At 52.7% G+C, this 15170-nt stretch overlaps 1 protein-coding gene across 3 annotated transcripts in view; it reads left to right on the forward strand.

The window, feature by feature from the left end:
* The window catches only part of RASA3 (RAS p21 protein activator 3), a 120777-nt gene that overhangs the window by 59052 nt on the left and 46555 nt on the right, over nucleotides 1-15170 (forward strand). For 2 of the 3 annotated variants that reach the window (XM_040486985.1, XM_040486986.1), the window contains exons 3-4: nucleotides 2113-2216; nucleotides 11607-11701. In XM_040486985.1, the coding sequence (XP_040342919.1) occupies nucleotides 2113-2216; nucleotides 11607-11701 (199 nt within the window). Of the gene's footprint in view, nucleotides 1-2112; nucleotides 2217-11606; nucleotides 11702-15170 lie in introns of those variants that run through there. The other variant, XM_040486987.1, reaches the window with a different exon arrangement.

Genomic DNA, 15170 nt, shown 5'->3' on the forward strand with positions numbered 1-15170 from the left:
CTTCCCTGGGTGCCTTTGCTCCATTGGGGAAGGACAGGTGTGGTCACCGGGGACCTAGTACCTGCAGACAGAGCCTTGGAGCACAGGCCTGGGCTCTATCAGATGCTACCAGCCCCTCAGGGCACGGGCTTGCTGCCCAAGGCCGGGCATCACCTGGAGTGTGGCTCCCTGTGGCCTCTAAGATGAAGCCTGGCCCCGAGTGGCGTGCCCGAGGGTACAAGGTAGGGTTCTGCACCACTGAAGGGATCTGTATGCTGCCCATGTGTAACGTGTGGTTGGTTCAGAGACCGTAATGACCTGGCAGCTTGTGTTAGACACTCATGTGCGTGTGGGATTAAAGATTCCTGCTTTGTGGCCCCTCACCCTGGAGAGGGTTCTCAGGGGACAGGGCCAGGGCAGCCACGTTTTCTCCAAGCCTGTGCAGGTAGTTCTGACTTGCAGCCTGAGTGAAGATGGCTCCATGTGGAGAGCAAACACCAGAGTCCCACACGCTGGGATTGGGGGCCCAGACCAGGGCACTGACCTGCTCCTCGCTTCTGCCTCATGTCGAGCATGAGCCTGGGACAGGACTCAGGCAGCCTGTCCCAGCCATGCAGAGAGGACAGAGGCCTGACCGCACCCTCTGCCCCCCCCAAGGGGCTGGTGCGTCCCCTACCTGGGGGGCTGGCCTGACCACACGCTCTGCCCCCCATCCAGGGGCTGGTGCATCCCCAACCTGGGGGGCTGGCCTGACCACACCCTCTGCCCCCCATCCAGGAAATGGTGCATCCCCTACCTGGGGGGCTGGCATCAACAAACCAACAGTCGTGGGTCTGTTTTCCTCATGGGGTCTCCTTCTAGCCCCAGCACGGACCCATACGCTTCATCCTTCTGGGGCCACCGGGCCCTGCTGAGCTGATCCCAGGGCCCATATGCTCTGTCTGTCCATCCTTCCGTGCTGAGCTGATCCACTTACGGAGTGAGTCGAGATGAGGCCCATGAGCTTCAGGAGCTGGGTAATTTTGACTGACGTGTCAAGTGCCTGTGTTTTAGGATATTTCATTATTTCCTGCTGGAGCGGAATGGTAGGAAGCAGACACCAACTGAGCCACATGGAACCACGGCACATCATGCCACAGAAACACCGTATCCCAGGGGCCTGTGGCATTGGTCAGTTCTGAGAGGCACCGTCTTGTTACGGCTAATTAACGTGTGAGCAGTCCTTCCTTATGCTGTCTGCAGGGGACATCTGACTTCAGAGATGCCTAAGCATGGGGTGGGGGTCATCTCAGGACTGGTGATGAGTGAGCTGACACCGCCCCCTCCCTTTTTCTCCAGGGCACGTCTGTGTCCCTCCCTGTAAACTTCCACTCCAGGCGCCACTGTCCCTCTTCACCTTTCCAGCTTGAGCAGGAGCAAACGTGGCTCGTTTTCTAACCAATGTAGCACGCTGTTCTAGCTCTTCCTTGACTGATTATGTTTCCTGCTGTGGACCCTAGCCGTGAGCGTGCGTGGGGTGGACACACCAAAGTCCGAGGCAGCTGTGTGTGTGCTGCAGTGATCTGCTGACCACCTTGTCAGCAGCTGCAACCGGCCTGGTGCAGGGCTGTTTTCAGTGTACGTCCTCTGTCCACAAGCCACATTTGCTGACCTCAGCCCTGCCCACCCAGAGCACCTGGGGTCTGTTTAATGACAGGGCCTCTGGCTTTCTGCCCAAACTGAGTGTCCTGCGCAGTGACTCACGCACAGGGTCTGTGTGGAGGCTCAGCTTGGTGGGCAGGGGTCCTCTCCCCTGTGAGAAGTACGGGTTTCACCCCAACTTCTGGGACAAAAGGGGCATGGTCTGAAACTGGGACACCGAGTTTTCCTTGAATGCATAAAAGGGGCCTGCCAGCTGCTGCCCCAGACACTCAGAGTGTTGCAGCGGTCCTGGGCACACACAGTGGGCGCAACTCTTACTGCGTGGAGCTCCCCGCCAGCATAGCAGGCCACTCGCGCAGTGTGACATGTAAAGGTGAGGTGACACACGTGTGCCCTAGGCTGGTGTTCAGTCTTCAGGCTCCCGCACCTGCCGGCAGATAGCAAGGCCGCGGCTCCCACAGTCTAACAGAGCCCATTCTGTTTATTTCTCAGCCCTTTCTACGGAGAAGACTTCTACTGCGAAATTCCTCGGAATTTTCGGCACCTGTCATTTTACATTTTCGATAGAGATGTTTTCCGGAGGGATTCCATCATAGGTAGGTACTGAAATGGATGTTTTCTTCACTTCTTCTGCCTCTTCTGGATGGGATCTCATTCTGGCCAGCCACCGGTGTCTCCTCCAGGTCCTCTGCTTGGAGCCAGTGGTGCCCATCAGCATTCTTGGGCTGGCCTCTCTGGCCGTGCAGAGTGGTGGTGGGGAGTGGCAGTGATCACGGGGCTGGCCTAGCTGTGGCGAGGTGCCTGGGGCAGGCCTCCCAAGTCCCCCGTGCCCTGGACGGGCCTCCTGAGTCCTCTGTGGCATGGACGGGCCTCCCTGGATGGGCCTCCTGTGTCGTCCGTGGCAGGGACAAGCTGCCTAAGTCCCTCCTACCCATCAGCGTGTAGAGAAACTTCACACCATGAGTTCACATGGCAGACACCAGGCCACACTGGCAAAGGCTTCAGAGCTGTCCTTCAAAGTCAGGGTACAGAGACCCCCTAGCCTGTCCCCAAATGACTTCCAAGGGCTCCTCTGAGGAACCAGTGTATAGAGGACACCTCCCACTTCCCCAGGCTGTCCCTGTCCCTGACTCTTGACTCCCTCCATGGGGATTGGGACAGTACTGGGGCTCAGAGGTGTGAGCATCTCAGGGGAGTACTGCTGGAAAGGAAGGAGGGCCTACCCAATCAAGAGGGTACTTGTCCCAGGAAAACCCTATTCATGTTCCTGTGGCATGAAAACTAGGAATTGAGAGGCTAAGTGTGGGCACAAGTGTAGTTGCTGAATTCCAGGCCCCATGTGATGCCCGTGTTGTGGCCATGGCTGCTCCTGGGGCGGCGTTTGGGAGATTTAGCTCTGCAATAGAGCATTTGAATCATGAAGTGTTCATGCCTCTCTCCTGCGCTCTCTTGGGGCATCCGGCTGCGGAGAAGGTCACCTGCACAGCCAATGAGGGGTATTTCTGTCCCAGCCAGTAGCCCTGAGGCAGTAGTGGCCCCCCCCCCCCCCCCGACCTCCGCAGCCTCCGGCCTCATGCTGTCCAGCTGCCGCCCCAGCTGGCTGTTTCTCTGCTGCGTCCTTGGTGCCCAGCCTTCAGTGTGGCTGCCCCACAGCCCCCTGTGATTGTCATGCTGAACTGGTGGTGGCCCAAGGTTCCTCATCACCAGGTAAAACCCACACCTGCCCCTTCCTCACCTTCCTGACTGACCCACCAAGACCCAGTACCCTGCACTACCCTGGAGTCCACTTTTCTCCCATCCCAGGGGTGGCCCCGACCCTCTGCACTCTGCTTGGACCGTGGCCGCAGAGCTTGCCTCTCTCTCCCTCCATCTTTCCGTTCTCCCACAGCTTCCAGAGCTGCTCTTTCTTCATGCCGGCCATCGGCACCTCCTCCCTGTGAGCAGCTGACCACTGGCATCCCTCTGCACCTACGAGAAAGCTCAGGACAGTCTGGACCCAGCAGTGACTGTTGTGTCTCTCCCTAACATCCGGCTTTGGCTTGGGAGACAGTCACCAAACATTTGTTGAAAGACAATATAATGTACCTCCATACATTATATTTATCCCATTTTAGAAATTCAGTGTTTTATAGACACTCACCCTCCTGAAGAAACCCTTTTCTGGGGCTACGTGCTTCCATTGTAGAGCCTGATTAATATTTAAAAAAAAAAAAAAAAAGGAAGAAAGGAAGGGAAAGGGAGGGAAGGAGAAGAAAGGAGGGAAGAAAAAGAAGGAGAGAAGGGAAGGAAGGGAGGGAGGAATTGTCAAGCTTGTAGCTGTACTGCTGGATGTGGCTCAGAGAGGAAAGTCTGTACTCCGTAGCATGCATTGAAGACCTTTCATAATCTGACCCAAATTGTTATCTGGACTAAACCTCTCAATGTCCACAGGAGCCTCTCTGTCTCCATTCACACACATAAGCATGGCCCCCACTGTGCATCCACACAGACCACCACCATCATGGGGGTGCCTGCCACACCTTCCTAACGCAAGAAGGCTCTAAACGCGCCTCCATTTCCTGACATCTGACTAGCCTGTGGTGATGAGCTCGTGTGCAGCCTGTCTTTGGGGGCTGAGCCTGAAACTCCATGATTTTGTGGGGCTCCTCAACTGTTAGCTGATCCTAACAGTTAAAAGGAAACTAACATGTATTGGATGCAGGTACATGCCAGACACTGTGCCAGTATTTTCATGGGCATAACCCCTGGAACTAGGTACCGCCTGCACTTGCTAAAGAAGAAGCAGCAGGCTCAGAGAGGGTAAGATACTTGCCTGAAGATGCACAGTGTGCTAAGCATCTCCTGTCGTTTTTGTAGGGGAGTGGTTACCAGTGTTAGCAGAGGCATGGGAGGAGGGGGTGTGTCCGCACCTGCTTTGGTCCTCCCTGCCAAATACCCTTTAGTGGGTCTCCTGCGCATCACCCCAGAACCTGCTCTCGCTCTGGATCCCCTTTTCATCCTGCTGGTGTGTGATAGGTCTTCATTCCGAGCATCAGATGTCATCCAGTACCCAGAGGCTTCCCAGATGGTTTCCGTGTTGACTCAGATTACACTATAATGAAGAAGATTTGATTTATCTTTGGAGACATAGGAAAGCTTTTTTGAGTGGTAATCTTCAGGATAAAAAATTATATTTGCACATTTAAATTTTTTTTAATGTTTGTGTATTTATTTTGAGAGAGAGAGCAGGAGCAGGGGAAGGACAGAGAGAGGGAGAGACAGAATCCCAAGCAGGCTTCATGGCAGCATGGAGCCTGATGCAGGGCTCGAACTCAAGAGCTGTGAGATCATGACCCAAGCTGAAATCAAGAGTTGGACTTACAACTGACTGAGCCCCCAGGTGCCCTACTTTTTCACATTTCAATCAGAGAAACTGCTCAAATGGTTGTGGGTTATGTCTCCTCAAAATAATCAAATAAGCTGTCTCTTTAAGGCATCTGCCATTAAAATTTTTTTTTTAATGTTTATTTTTGAGAGAGAGACACACACAGAGCATGATCAGGGGAGGGGCAGAGAGAGGGGGACTCAGAATCCGAAGCAGGCTCCAGGCTCCGAGCTGTCAGCACAGAGCCTGATGCAGGGCTCGAACCCACGAACTGCAAGATCATGACCTGAGCCGAAGTCGGACACTTAACCAATGGAGCTCCCAGGCGCCCCGGGCCTCTGCCATTTTTAAAGGTAACCAGCAGCATAATGGCTTAGCAGTCTTGGTGGCGTTGAAACTGCTATGTCGGCAGTTGGATGTCGATGCCCCGCCACCATTTTTGCAGCTGTAGAAATAATCAACGACCTGGGTCTCCAGGGAGAGACTAAAGTTAGGACTAGTGATTATGTTGTTACCACGATGAGAGTATAAGTTCATGCCATGGGATCAATCACAGTGTCACTGGCTTCTTGGGGTTTCTGATGTCGGGTCTGATGGCACTGCACACCTGGAGGAAACCACACTCATCTCCAGGCTCCCTGGTGCCGCACAAGTGTCCCGGTGGAGGTGCCCACTGGAAACACATAGTCCAGACTCTGGAGCTTAATAGCGAGGGCTGATTACAGAACCCCAGAGCTGCAGGAGCAGGGTGCCGCTACCTGGTCCAGGTGCCCTCCCTCCAGTCCACCCTGTGCCCCCATGGGCTGAAGGTCAGCTGCAGGCGAGAAACATCCAGAGTGGGTTTGGGGGTAACTGGAAGTGACCTGCACTGGAGGGTGCACATCAGCTGCGATCCCTACATCACATGTGGTCGGCAGCCTGGGGTTTCCTGGGCCAGAGAAGGTTAGCACCAGAAGGAGTTGATATCAAGCAGGGTTTCCAGCCAAGCGGCCTGAGCGTGTTGAGGAGCCATGGTCCAGCAGCTGCTTTCAGTGCTTCTCGTGCACAGGGGATGTCCTTTAACCCGGACGCGGCTGCTAGACACACTGAAGTGTGGCTGCTCTCCTTTGGGGTAGAATTGCACCAACACAGAGCCGTCCTGTGGTGCAGACCAAGGCTCTGAACGGCATTGATGGTTTTGGTGACCAAAACAAGGAAGTGTGTTTAGTCCATGCTACTTGGTACGGGGGATTCTAGTGAACGGTCCCTGTGCCCCTTGGATCGCTCCTGGGCTCCCCTTCTCCCCCTCCACCCACCCAGCCTCCAGTTAGGTCTGGGCTGGCAGGATTGGGGGGTGGGGCAGAGGCTGGGGCGTTCCCCACTCTCCCACCTCTGGCTCTGATGGCCACCCGTGCCCAGGGTCCTCCCAAGGCCCCTCTTCCTCTGGGGGACCTGGCTCAAACCACTGTCTCTCCAGCTGTCCCTCCAGCCCAGGACCGGCAGCAGCTTCCTCCAGATTCTCTACCAAAGGGGAGAGGCAGAAACAAGACCTTTATTCTTTTGTTTATAACGAGGTTTATTGAAGTATAATTTTTATGCGGTGCAATGCACCTCCTTTAGGCGTGGAGTCTGACAGGTGTTGACAGCCGTGTTAATGGTCCACAGTTAAGACTTCTTTCCATCCCCCAGAGCTTCCCTGCGGCCTCTTTTGACGCACTCCCTATACCCTCAGCGCCCACAACGATGCATGTGGCATCTATTTCTACAGTCTTACCTTTTCCAGAATGTCACACAAATGGAGCCACACAGTACGTGGGCCGCCATGTCTGGCTTCCTTCATCTAGTGTGCTCCCCTCACCGAGCATCCCTTTGTACACATGTGCTGCTATTTACCACTTCAGCACTGGATGGAAGTGAGGGTTGTTTCCAATTTTTAGTGGTTGTGAATAAAGCTGCTGGCAACATTCTTATCGTTATACCAGGTCTTTATATTGACACGTGTTTTTGTTTCTCTTGGAAGATTCCTAAGAGGCAGATTGCCAGGGCGTCTAAGTGTTGAAAGATGGCAGAATTTGCCATCCCCAAATACACACTTTGGCATAAGGATTACTTTGAGCTGAAGGCAGTTGAGAATAAGCAGGCACAAGAAAAGATCTCCAGCCTGCCCTAAAAGTAGGACATGAACTTGCCAGAAATTAATCACCGAGATGACCCTAGAGTTAGCCTCAAGGTGACACCAGAGGGGTCTATGTGACACCCTTCTCTCTACTCACCCCTTGTGCCCTGGAAACCTGAAGGCCTTTCCTTGGTGTCTCTTCTCTGAAATTTGTCATTGTTTCAGGTTAAGATGTTGCATTAGCGCAAGTCCCTGTGCACTGCTGAGTTTCCCCCATGTAGATCTGAGAGACATGTTGGTAAACTTCTGTTTGTTGTTCTCTTGTTCATCTTTCCTCTGTTGCAGAGCCCTAGAGAACCTAGAAGGGTAGGAGGAAAAAGGTTCCCCCTCCACTGTGGTGTGTGTCTGCCCCTGGTAGAGACTGCCACGCCGTGCTCCTCTGTGACTGTGCCATCTTGAATTCTCTGCAGCTGCGTGAGAGCCCCAGGAACCACACAGCCTCTCCACACACTCAGAGTTAGCACTTTTAATTTTTAACCCATTTTTGTCATTCTAATATGTGTGTAGGATCTCACTGCGGTTTTTACTGCATTTTCATGATGAAGAATGAGGCATGTTTTCATACGTCTACCATCTCTATATCTCTTCTTTGGTGAATTGTCCAAATCTTTTGCCCTTTTAACTGGGTTGTTTTATTACAGAGTTGTTAAAGTTTTTTGTGTATTCTGGATACAAGTGCTTCATTGGATCATTTGTTTTACAAATATTTTCTTCCCTTTGTTCATTTTCTTACCAGTGTCTCTTGAAGGCCAGAAGTTTTTAATTTTGATGAAGTCCAATTAGTCAAAATTCTTTCTTTAATTGTTTATATATATATTTTTTTAATTTTTTTTTTCAACGTTTATTTATTTTTGGGACAGAGAGAGAGAGAGCATGAACGGGGGAGGGGCAGAGAGAGAGGGAGACACAGAATCGGAAACAGGCTCCAGGCTCCGAGCCATCAGCCCAGAGCCCGACGCGGGGCTCGAACTCACGGACCGCGAGATCGTGACCTAGCTGAAGTCGGACGCTTAACCGACTGCGCCACCCAGGCGCCCCTAATTGTTTATATTTTTGATGTCATGTCTAAGAAATCTTTGCCTACTCCAGGGCTATGAAGATTTCCTCCTCATCCTCCTCCTTTTTTGTAGAAAGCTTATGGTTTTAGCTCCTACATTTATATCTATTCCAGGTGAATTGCACACGTGGCACAAAGTTCATTTTTTTTCTCGTAAATGTCGGGTTGTGACACTCTTGTTTGCTGAAGGACCATCCAGCAATGGTTTATCCATTGAGTTACCCTGATGCCTTCCTGAAAACCACCAACTTCATATGCACGGGTCTGTTTCTGGTCCTCTGTCCTGGTCCATTGGTCTGTGATCCTTGCCTGGCCCTGGTGCCCGCTGTCTCAGCGCCTGTAGCCTCAAATCCAGTCTCAAGTCAGCGGTGTGAGCATGTCAACTGTTCTTTTCCAAACTTGTTTTGCTGTTCTAGGCCCTTCGAGTTGTGACTCACATTTTTTAATCCACTTCTCAATTTCCAACACCACTGAGATTGTGTAGGTGTGTAGATTAATTTGGAGGAGAATTAACATCTTAGCATCTCTTTGGACCCTCTAATAGGGCACATGCTTGGTCTTCTCTTAATCTCTCTCATCAGCGTTTGTGATAGGTTTTCAGTATACGCGTCATATGTATAAATATATACATATATATATATACACACACACACACACGTGTGTGTGTGTGTGTGTGTGTGTGTATTTATCCTTATGTATTTTATGGTTTTGATGGAGTAGACAAAGATTTCTTAGGTAGCACACCAGAGGCACAAGCCATAAAAGCATCATTTTGTGAATGGTACTGTTTTTTTTTTTAATTTCAATTCTTTTTTGAGAGAGAGAGAGACCAAGAGGGCACGAGTGTGTGAGTGGAGGAGCAGAGGGAGAGAGAGAATATTAAGCAGACTCCACATTGTTAGTGCAGAGCCCCATGTGGGGCTCGATCTCACAGCCCTGAGATCATGACCTGAGCTAAAATCAAGAGTCAGACACTTAGCCAACTGAGCCACCCAGGTGCCCCTTTATTTCACTTTTTGTTCTCATTGTTTACATGCACAAGTACAATTGATCTTTATGTATTACTTTGCATTCTGTGGTTTTGCTGAACACACCTGTTCTACTATCTTTTCCTATAGATTCTTCAAACATTTCTTCCTTTCTAGGGTACATGCCCTTGTTTCTTTTTCTTGCCTCCGTGCGCTAGCTAGGACGCCGGGGTGAACTGGAGTGATACGAGCAGCATCCCTGCCGCCGGCTCATTTCAGGAAGCATCTGTCTGTCCCTCATTAAGTCAGCTTAATCTTCCTGCAGGTTTCTGTATCCACCTTCCCCCACGTCCTCTCACCCTCTGTACCAGGTTCTCCACGTCACCTGCCCTCTTGTGCCACCTGACATATGCTGTCTTCTGAACAGACCCTCACAGGTGTAGCACCCCAGAGAGGAAATAAGCCTGGGCTTTTTACTGTGTTAAGGCAGGCAGCACCACCACTGTGAGACAGTGAAGCCCAGAGTGGCTCAGTGACCTTTTGCTGTCACTCAGATAGATGGGGACACATTTAAGTAGATATTATAGTTTGTAGGTTAGGTATTGTCTCCAAACGGCACTTAGAAACTCTATCTAATATATGCGTTTAAAAAGGACACATTAGTATACTGTGTAAGCCTGGATGTGTAAGCTGTAGGGTTCACATAAGCATTAAAGACGCGGCTCTTCCCTGTTCCAACTAAAGCTCATAAAAACATTGCAGTTACTTAAAATTTCAAACCTCACACGTAACCCTCCCATCCAGCTGCACTAATCACAGTCTGAAGGTTTATTTTTTTTCAATGAAATATATTGCTCAATTCAATTCCAAGAATTGTTTTCACATGGCTTTATTCCATGGACTCAGAATCACATTCCCGTGGTGAGGAAAAGGGATCGGTCTGCAGGAGCTGCAGAGAGGAAGGATGGTGTTTTCTCGCCAGTCTGCCTGGTGGCCATGTGTGGGGGTGGTGGGGGGTGGTCGGAGGCCCGAGACCCAGCGGGCCAGGTGCTGGGGGTGGGGAGGACCGAGGTGGGGAAGGAGTGGGGGTCCCGAGGGAGCCATCCTGCCCCATGACGATGCTGCTGGAGGGGATCCCGCGTGGCCTGTAAGTTGGGCTTCTGTTGCATTTCTGTGGCGCCTTTGTGTGCTGCATGTCCCTGGCTCTGCACCTGCCTCTCGCCGTCTGTCTTCTCCCTTCCGTGGCCACCTGTCAACTGCCAGCAGTGGCTTTGATATGTCGTGCGGTCTGTGGCTGTGCAGGGTCCTCCAGGTGAGAGCTGAACCGGTGGGGTCCAGGTGGTCAGTGGCATTGCCACTGCATCCGCTTCTCGGGGGGCGGGGGGACACTGGTGCTGGCTGTGCCAGTGAGCCCAGTGGCATGATTCCAGGGTCTTTCCCAGGGCTGTTTTCCGGCTGGGAGGTGCGAGGTGCTGTGATCTTCTCTTTGGGAATATGGAGCCACACAAATATGCCGAAATGATGAATGGCCAATGGACAGGTGCATGGGGGCTGAAGGCAGCAATGGTGGGAGTCAGTTGTCCCAAGTCCCCAGGGCCCAGCCCTCTGGCACTTGGACAGGCTTCTTGGCACGTATGTTGCCTTCCAAGTACCCCTCTGTGCCCAGTGGGTAAGTCTCATGGGGTCTGGAGTCCCAGGTTGGAGGAAACCTTTCTCTCTGCCCACCGAGGTTCTCCCTGTGACACTGGACTCACAGAGAGTTTAACAAGAGAGTTAACACCTGTGGCATATGTCACGCAGGGGACACCTCAGTGACTGCTTGCTCCAAGAGCAGGCTGGACGGTCTGTGTCCAGAGCAGCGACCAGACGAGGGGGAAAGAGTTTGGGCCTCCAAGGGTGGCAGACTGGGAAGCGAGCACATGGGGGTTAGTGGAGTTAGGGCTGTTTGTGCAGGACCATCCTGGGGGCACCCCTCTGACCTCCTCACCATAACACCTCCTGGGCGAGGGTCCACGGCAGCCCCTGCTCCTCAGACGTTTCCTGGGCTTCAGGGGGCAGGCAGCCAAGGGAGCTCTGGGACCGCTTCTTCCTGCACCTGCCTCCAGCTCACTCACTTGCCTCCAGCTCAGAGCGGCCTATTCTGAGGCAGCCTGTTCTGAGCTCCCTGGGACCAGACAGATGGGCAGGCTTTTCTTCTCCTAAAACCTCGAATCAAGGAGCAGAATGGGTAACCCCAGCCAGGTCCCATGTGAGGCTTTCTGGAGGAAATGTGGCATGTAATGACCCGCTGGAAGGAAGACAGCATGGTGTTATTGGTTTACCCAGTTACCTGTTCTGGACGATGCCGCTGCGAAGCCTAGCTGTGGTGGTGGAGAGCCCCGCTTGTTGTTTCGGGGGTTTGTCCCCTCGTGTGACTGCTTTTCTTCTGCGTGTGTGTTGTAGGGAAGGTGGCCATCCAGAAGGAGGACCTGCCCAAGTACCACAACAGGGACACGTGGTTCCAGCTGCAGCACGTGGATGCAGACTCTGAAGTGCAGGTGAGGCCTCGGTGGGGCCTGTGGGAGGGGCTGCGGGGTGGCTGCAGAGACAGATGCAGGACTGGGATCCTAACAGGGAGCGATGGTTAGCAAGTGCGTCCTCTTATCCACAATGCGCCTAGGCCTGTTCACCGTGTTCATTCTTTCGGTTATTGTCGCACTTTGACATGTGTGAAGCATAAAATTGGAAAGGACAGTAATTACACAGAACTGAAGGTGAACAGAAAATATGGGCAAGCAAAAGCAAAGCTGGGGCAGGAGCGAACGCACAGCCTCGCACTGCGGGTCCCAGTTGCCGGAAGGGCCCGCGTGCATTTCCAGCTCCCACATGTAGCAAAGGAGGGTTTGGAGAGAAGGGAAGTGACCAGTCACCGAGTTTCCTGTCGTCTGAAGCGTCCCCTGGGCTCTTCTCGGCCATGTGTCATCAGGGACTGACCCCCTGCCCCGGCGTGGGGAGGCTGTGGGGTTCCAGTTCCCAACCCTCCCGTCACTGTGATGGGGCACTGCCCATGCCCACACCAAGCATCTGGGACCACACGCTGGGAGGGTGGCCCACAGCCTCTCTTCTCCCTCGACCTTGCTTGTGTGGCTTCCAGCTGAGCTCCTAAGCCCGCGCTGGTGTCTGCAATCCACAAGCGGGAGGATAGCGCACTGCCGCGACACCAAGACACGGGAGCACTGTTGTCAGCGGTCCTGGGAGTCGCCAAGGGCTTGGCCAGGGTATGGGAGCCAGCACAGGGTCTGGCATAGGCAGGCCTGGCTCCAAGCCCAGTGCCCCCATCCACCAGTGAAATATGTCGGCGGGGCCCCCAGCAAGCCTCGTTTCCTCATATGTAAAATGGGGTTCTGTGAATACTGGACAGGACCTGATGTGCGGCAAGGTGGTCCCTCGGACAGAATCCCCAAAGTAGGTAGCTGCTGAGGACCCCGCTCTGCCCGGCACATCTCACCCATAGGCACCTGGCCCGGCATTTGGGGGCCTGGCTGGCTGCTTGTCCCCACACTTCCTTGTAGACCCTCAGCCTTGGTTGAGCTGTGAGGGTGAAGGCAGAGCGTCCAGTTTCCGTGTGCTGTGGGGCCCCTGGTGGCCCCTGCGATCAATCCACAGACTTGGAGAAAGAGGCAGGGGGAGGGAAGGGTTGAGGAGCTGAGCCCAAGAAAGATGTTGTCTCAGTGGCTTACACTGAATTCTGGCCAAAGGGCCCACACGTGCCGCAGAAATCAGTAGACACACAGCTACTGCGGAATCCCCGTGTGTGCCCAGATTCCAAGAGCAGCTGTAGCAGTGACAATGAGCTAATTAACACCAGGAGCACACGGGCCGCCCTGGTGCTTCCGTCTGCAGACGGAAGGCTACAGGGCCACGTGCCATTCCTGCCTTTTGATTTGGCGGTTTCCCCATGACTTTTGTTCAGCAGTGGAACAGGCTGTGGCGGTGACGAGGACTCCTCCTCCAGCAGCCGGCCACGATGTGTCTTCACTGCGTTCTTCACACTGGGCCAGCCCTGGTTTAAGTCTGACTTCATTGTCAAGTGTAGCTTTTCTTTTTTCTCCCCTTGTTTTTAAACTTAACTTTTAATTTTGAAATGCTTACAGATTCATAGACAGTCCCAGAAAATAGTACACAGGCAAACACAGGCAATGATGATTAGCAAACTGCGTGCTCTCCTATTTATCTTTAAAGACAAAACCAAGTGAAGAAAGGCCTGTGTTCCTTCATGCCGTTTTCCTCATGGCAACATCCTGTGTAACTGGCCACAGCCGGGACACGGACATTCTGCAGTGCACAGACCTCAGATCTCACCGCTTTTACATGTCTGCACACGTACAGTGTGTGCGTGCACGTGCAAATCACATATGTATCCCGTGCATTTCATCGTGTGTGGAGGTCTGTGCAACCACCGCCACAGTCAGGGTCCAGAACCACTCCGTCACCACAAACCTTATAAATGCGGTGTGTGTGTTGATTGTACTGTGCTGTGTGGAGCATCCAGACTGTTTCATAACTGGTGCCTTTCATGTGCCTGTGGACCAGGACCTTGTCCTCCTGAGCCCAACCCTTACACCCTCCAGATGGGGTGTGCCTGTAGCTGGGCCAGCTTCCTAGGGATCAGCGTTACGAGCAGCAAATGGGTATTGCTGGTACTGGGGAGACAGAGGAAGGACTGTGTGTATTGAGTGCCCGCCAAGGTCCAGGCCCTGTGCTGAGGGTTTTATTTAGGGTACTTCGATCTCAGAGTACCTGCCTAGGAAGCGGTCATAACTGCGGAGGGAGCAGTGGTTCCTACATTCAAACTGGCCCGTAAAAGTGCAGCACAATCTTTTGCCTACAGCTGTTTCATCCTGAAATGTCTCATTTACGATTTTTAGAAGGGCAGAGGATGGTATATGGTTTCTTGAATCCATCGGTTCTGCAATTCATATGTAAAGGCATGCGTCAGAAAGAAAGTGCCAGAAAACTGGGGCCAACAAGAGATCAAGGAATCAAAGTAATGGGGGAAAAAGGCAATTAAAAATTTCTTGATTCCTTCTGGAACTGATGTTTGTTAAAGTCTCTGGAAAATCACTTTATTCACAAGAATTAGTTGCTCTGTTCTTTCCCTGACCTTGGGTGAGAGGATCAGAACCACGCGGTTGGCAGGGACGGGTGCTTCTCCGTATTGCAAGGGGAGGGAGTCGGTCCCCACCCATCACCTGAGCGGGCACAGGGACCCTTCCCCAACTCCTCCAAGGACACCCAGCTGCCACTGAGCTCTGCCACGTGCTCTGTGGTCTCTGCAGACTTGCCGTTGAAGTGTGCATCCAGAAAACTCTGACAGCAAACCCTGGCCGTCTTCCAGCACCTTTAGCGTGGCTGGAAACCCCAGGAATTTCGTCTATCCTCTGTGTCAGACAACCCTGCTTGAAGGACTTGCCAAGAGCCAGCAGCTGTCTGCATTGAGGGCCCAGCTCTGAATCTTCCTGTGGGTTTGGGGGAAGCGAGGGAGGCAAGGACTGGCCTCCACGTGCCGTTTCTGACTGGTCCTTGGCTTCTGTGTTCACGGGAGTCTCGCCTGCTCTCAGCGCCACCAAGGTCCGAGTGCTTGGTGACCAGGGGCCCTCCTGTGCGCTGACTCCGGGCCCAGCCTCCAGGCGTGCGGACCGGGGCTTGACCGGGAGGGTGCAGTCTGCTGCTGTCATCGCAGCCCGTGGTCGAGGCCCTCTCTCCAGGCCAGGGATCTGATGCTTTCCTGAGAAAAATGTGTGGGAACCACTGTGATTTTCTTTCTTAGGTGATAAACTTTTTCAATTTTATGTTCGCAGAAAACTGACCAGAAAGTAGAAGGGACTCCCGTGTCCTTGCCCCACTAGGCCTCTATTATTAGTATCCTTGTGGCGCATTAGCTGCCTCCAGGAGCTAGAGTGTAACAATACGAGAGATTCTTTTTTTTTTTTTTTTTTAATTTTTTTTTTCAACATTTATTTATTT

This window comes from Herpailurus yagouaroundi, unplaced genomic scaffold, assembly GCF_014898765.1.
Source record: "Herpailurus yagouaroundi ecotype Mexico unplaced genomic scaffold, PumYag 164, whole genome shotgun sequence".
Taxonomy (NCBI): Eukaryota; Metazoa; Chordata; class Mammalia; order Carnivora; family Felidae; genus Herpailurus; species Herpailurus yagouaroundi.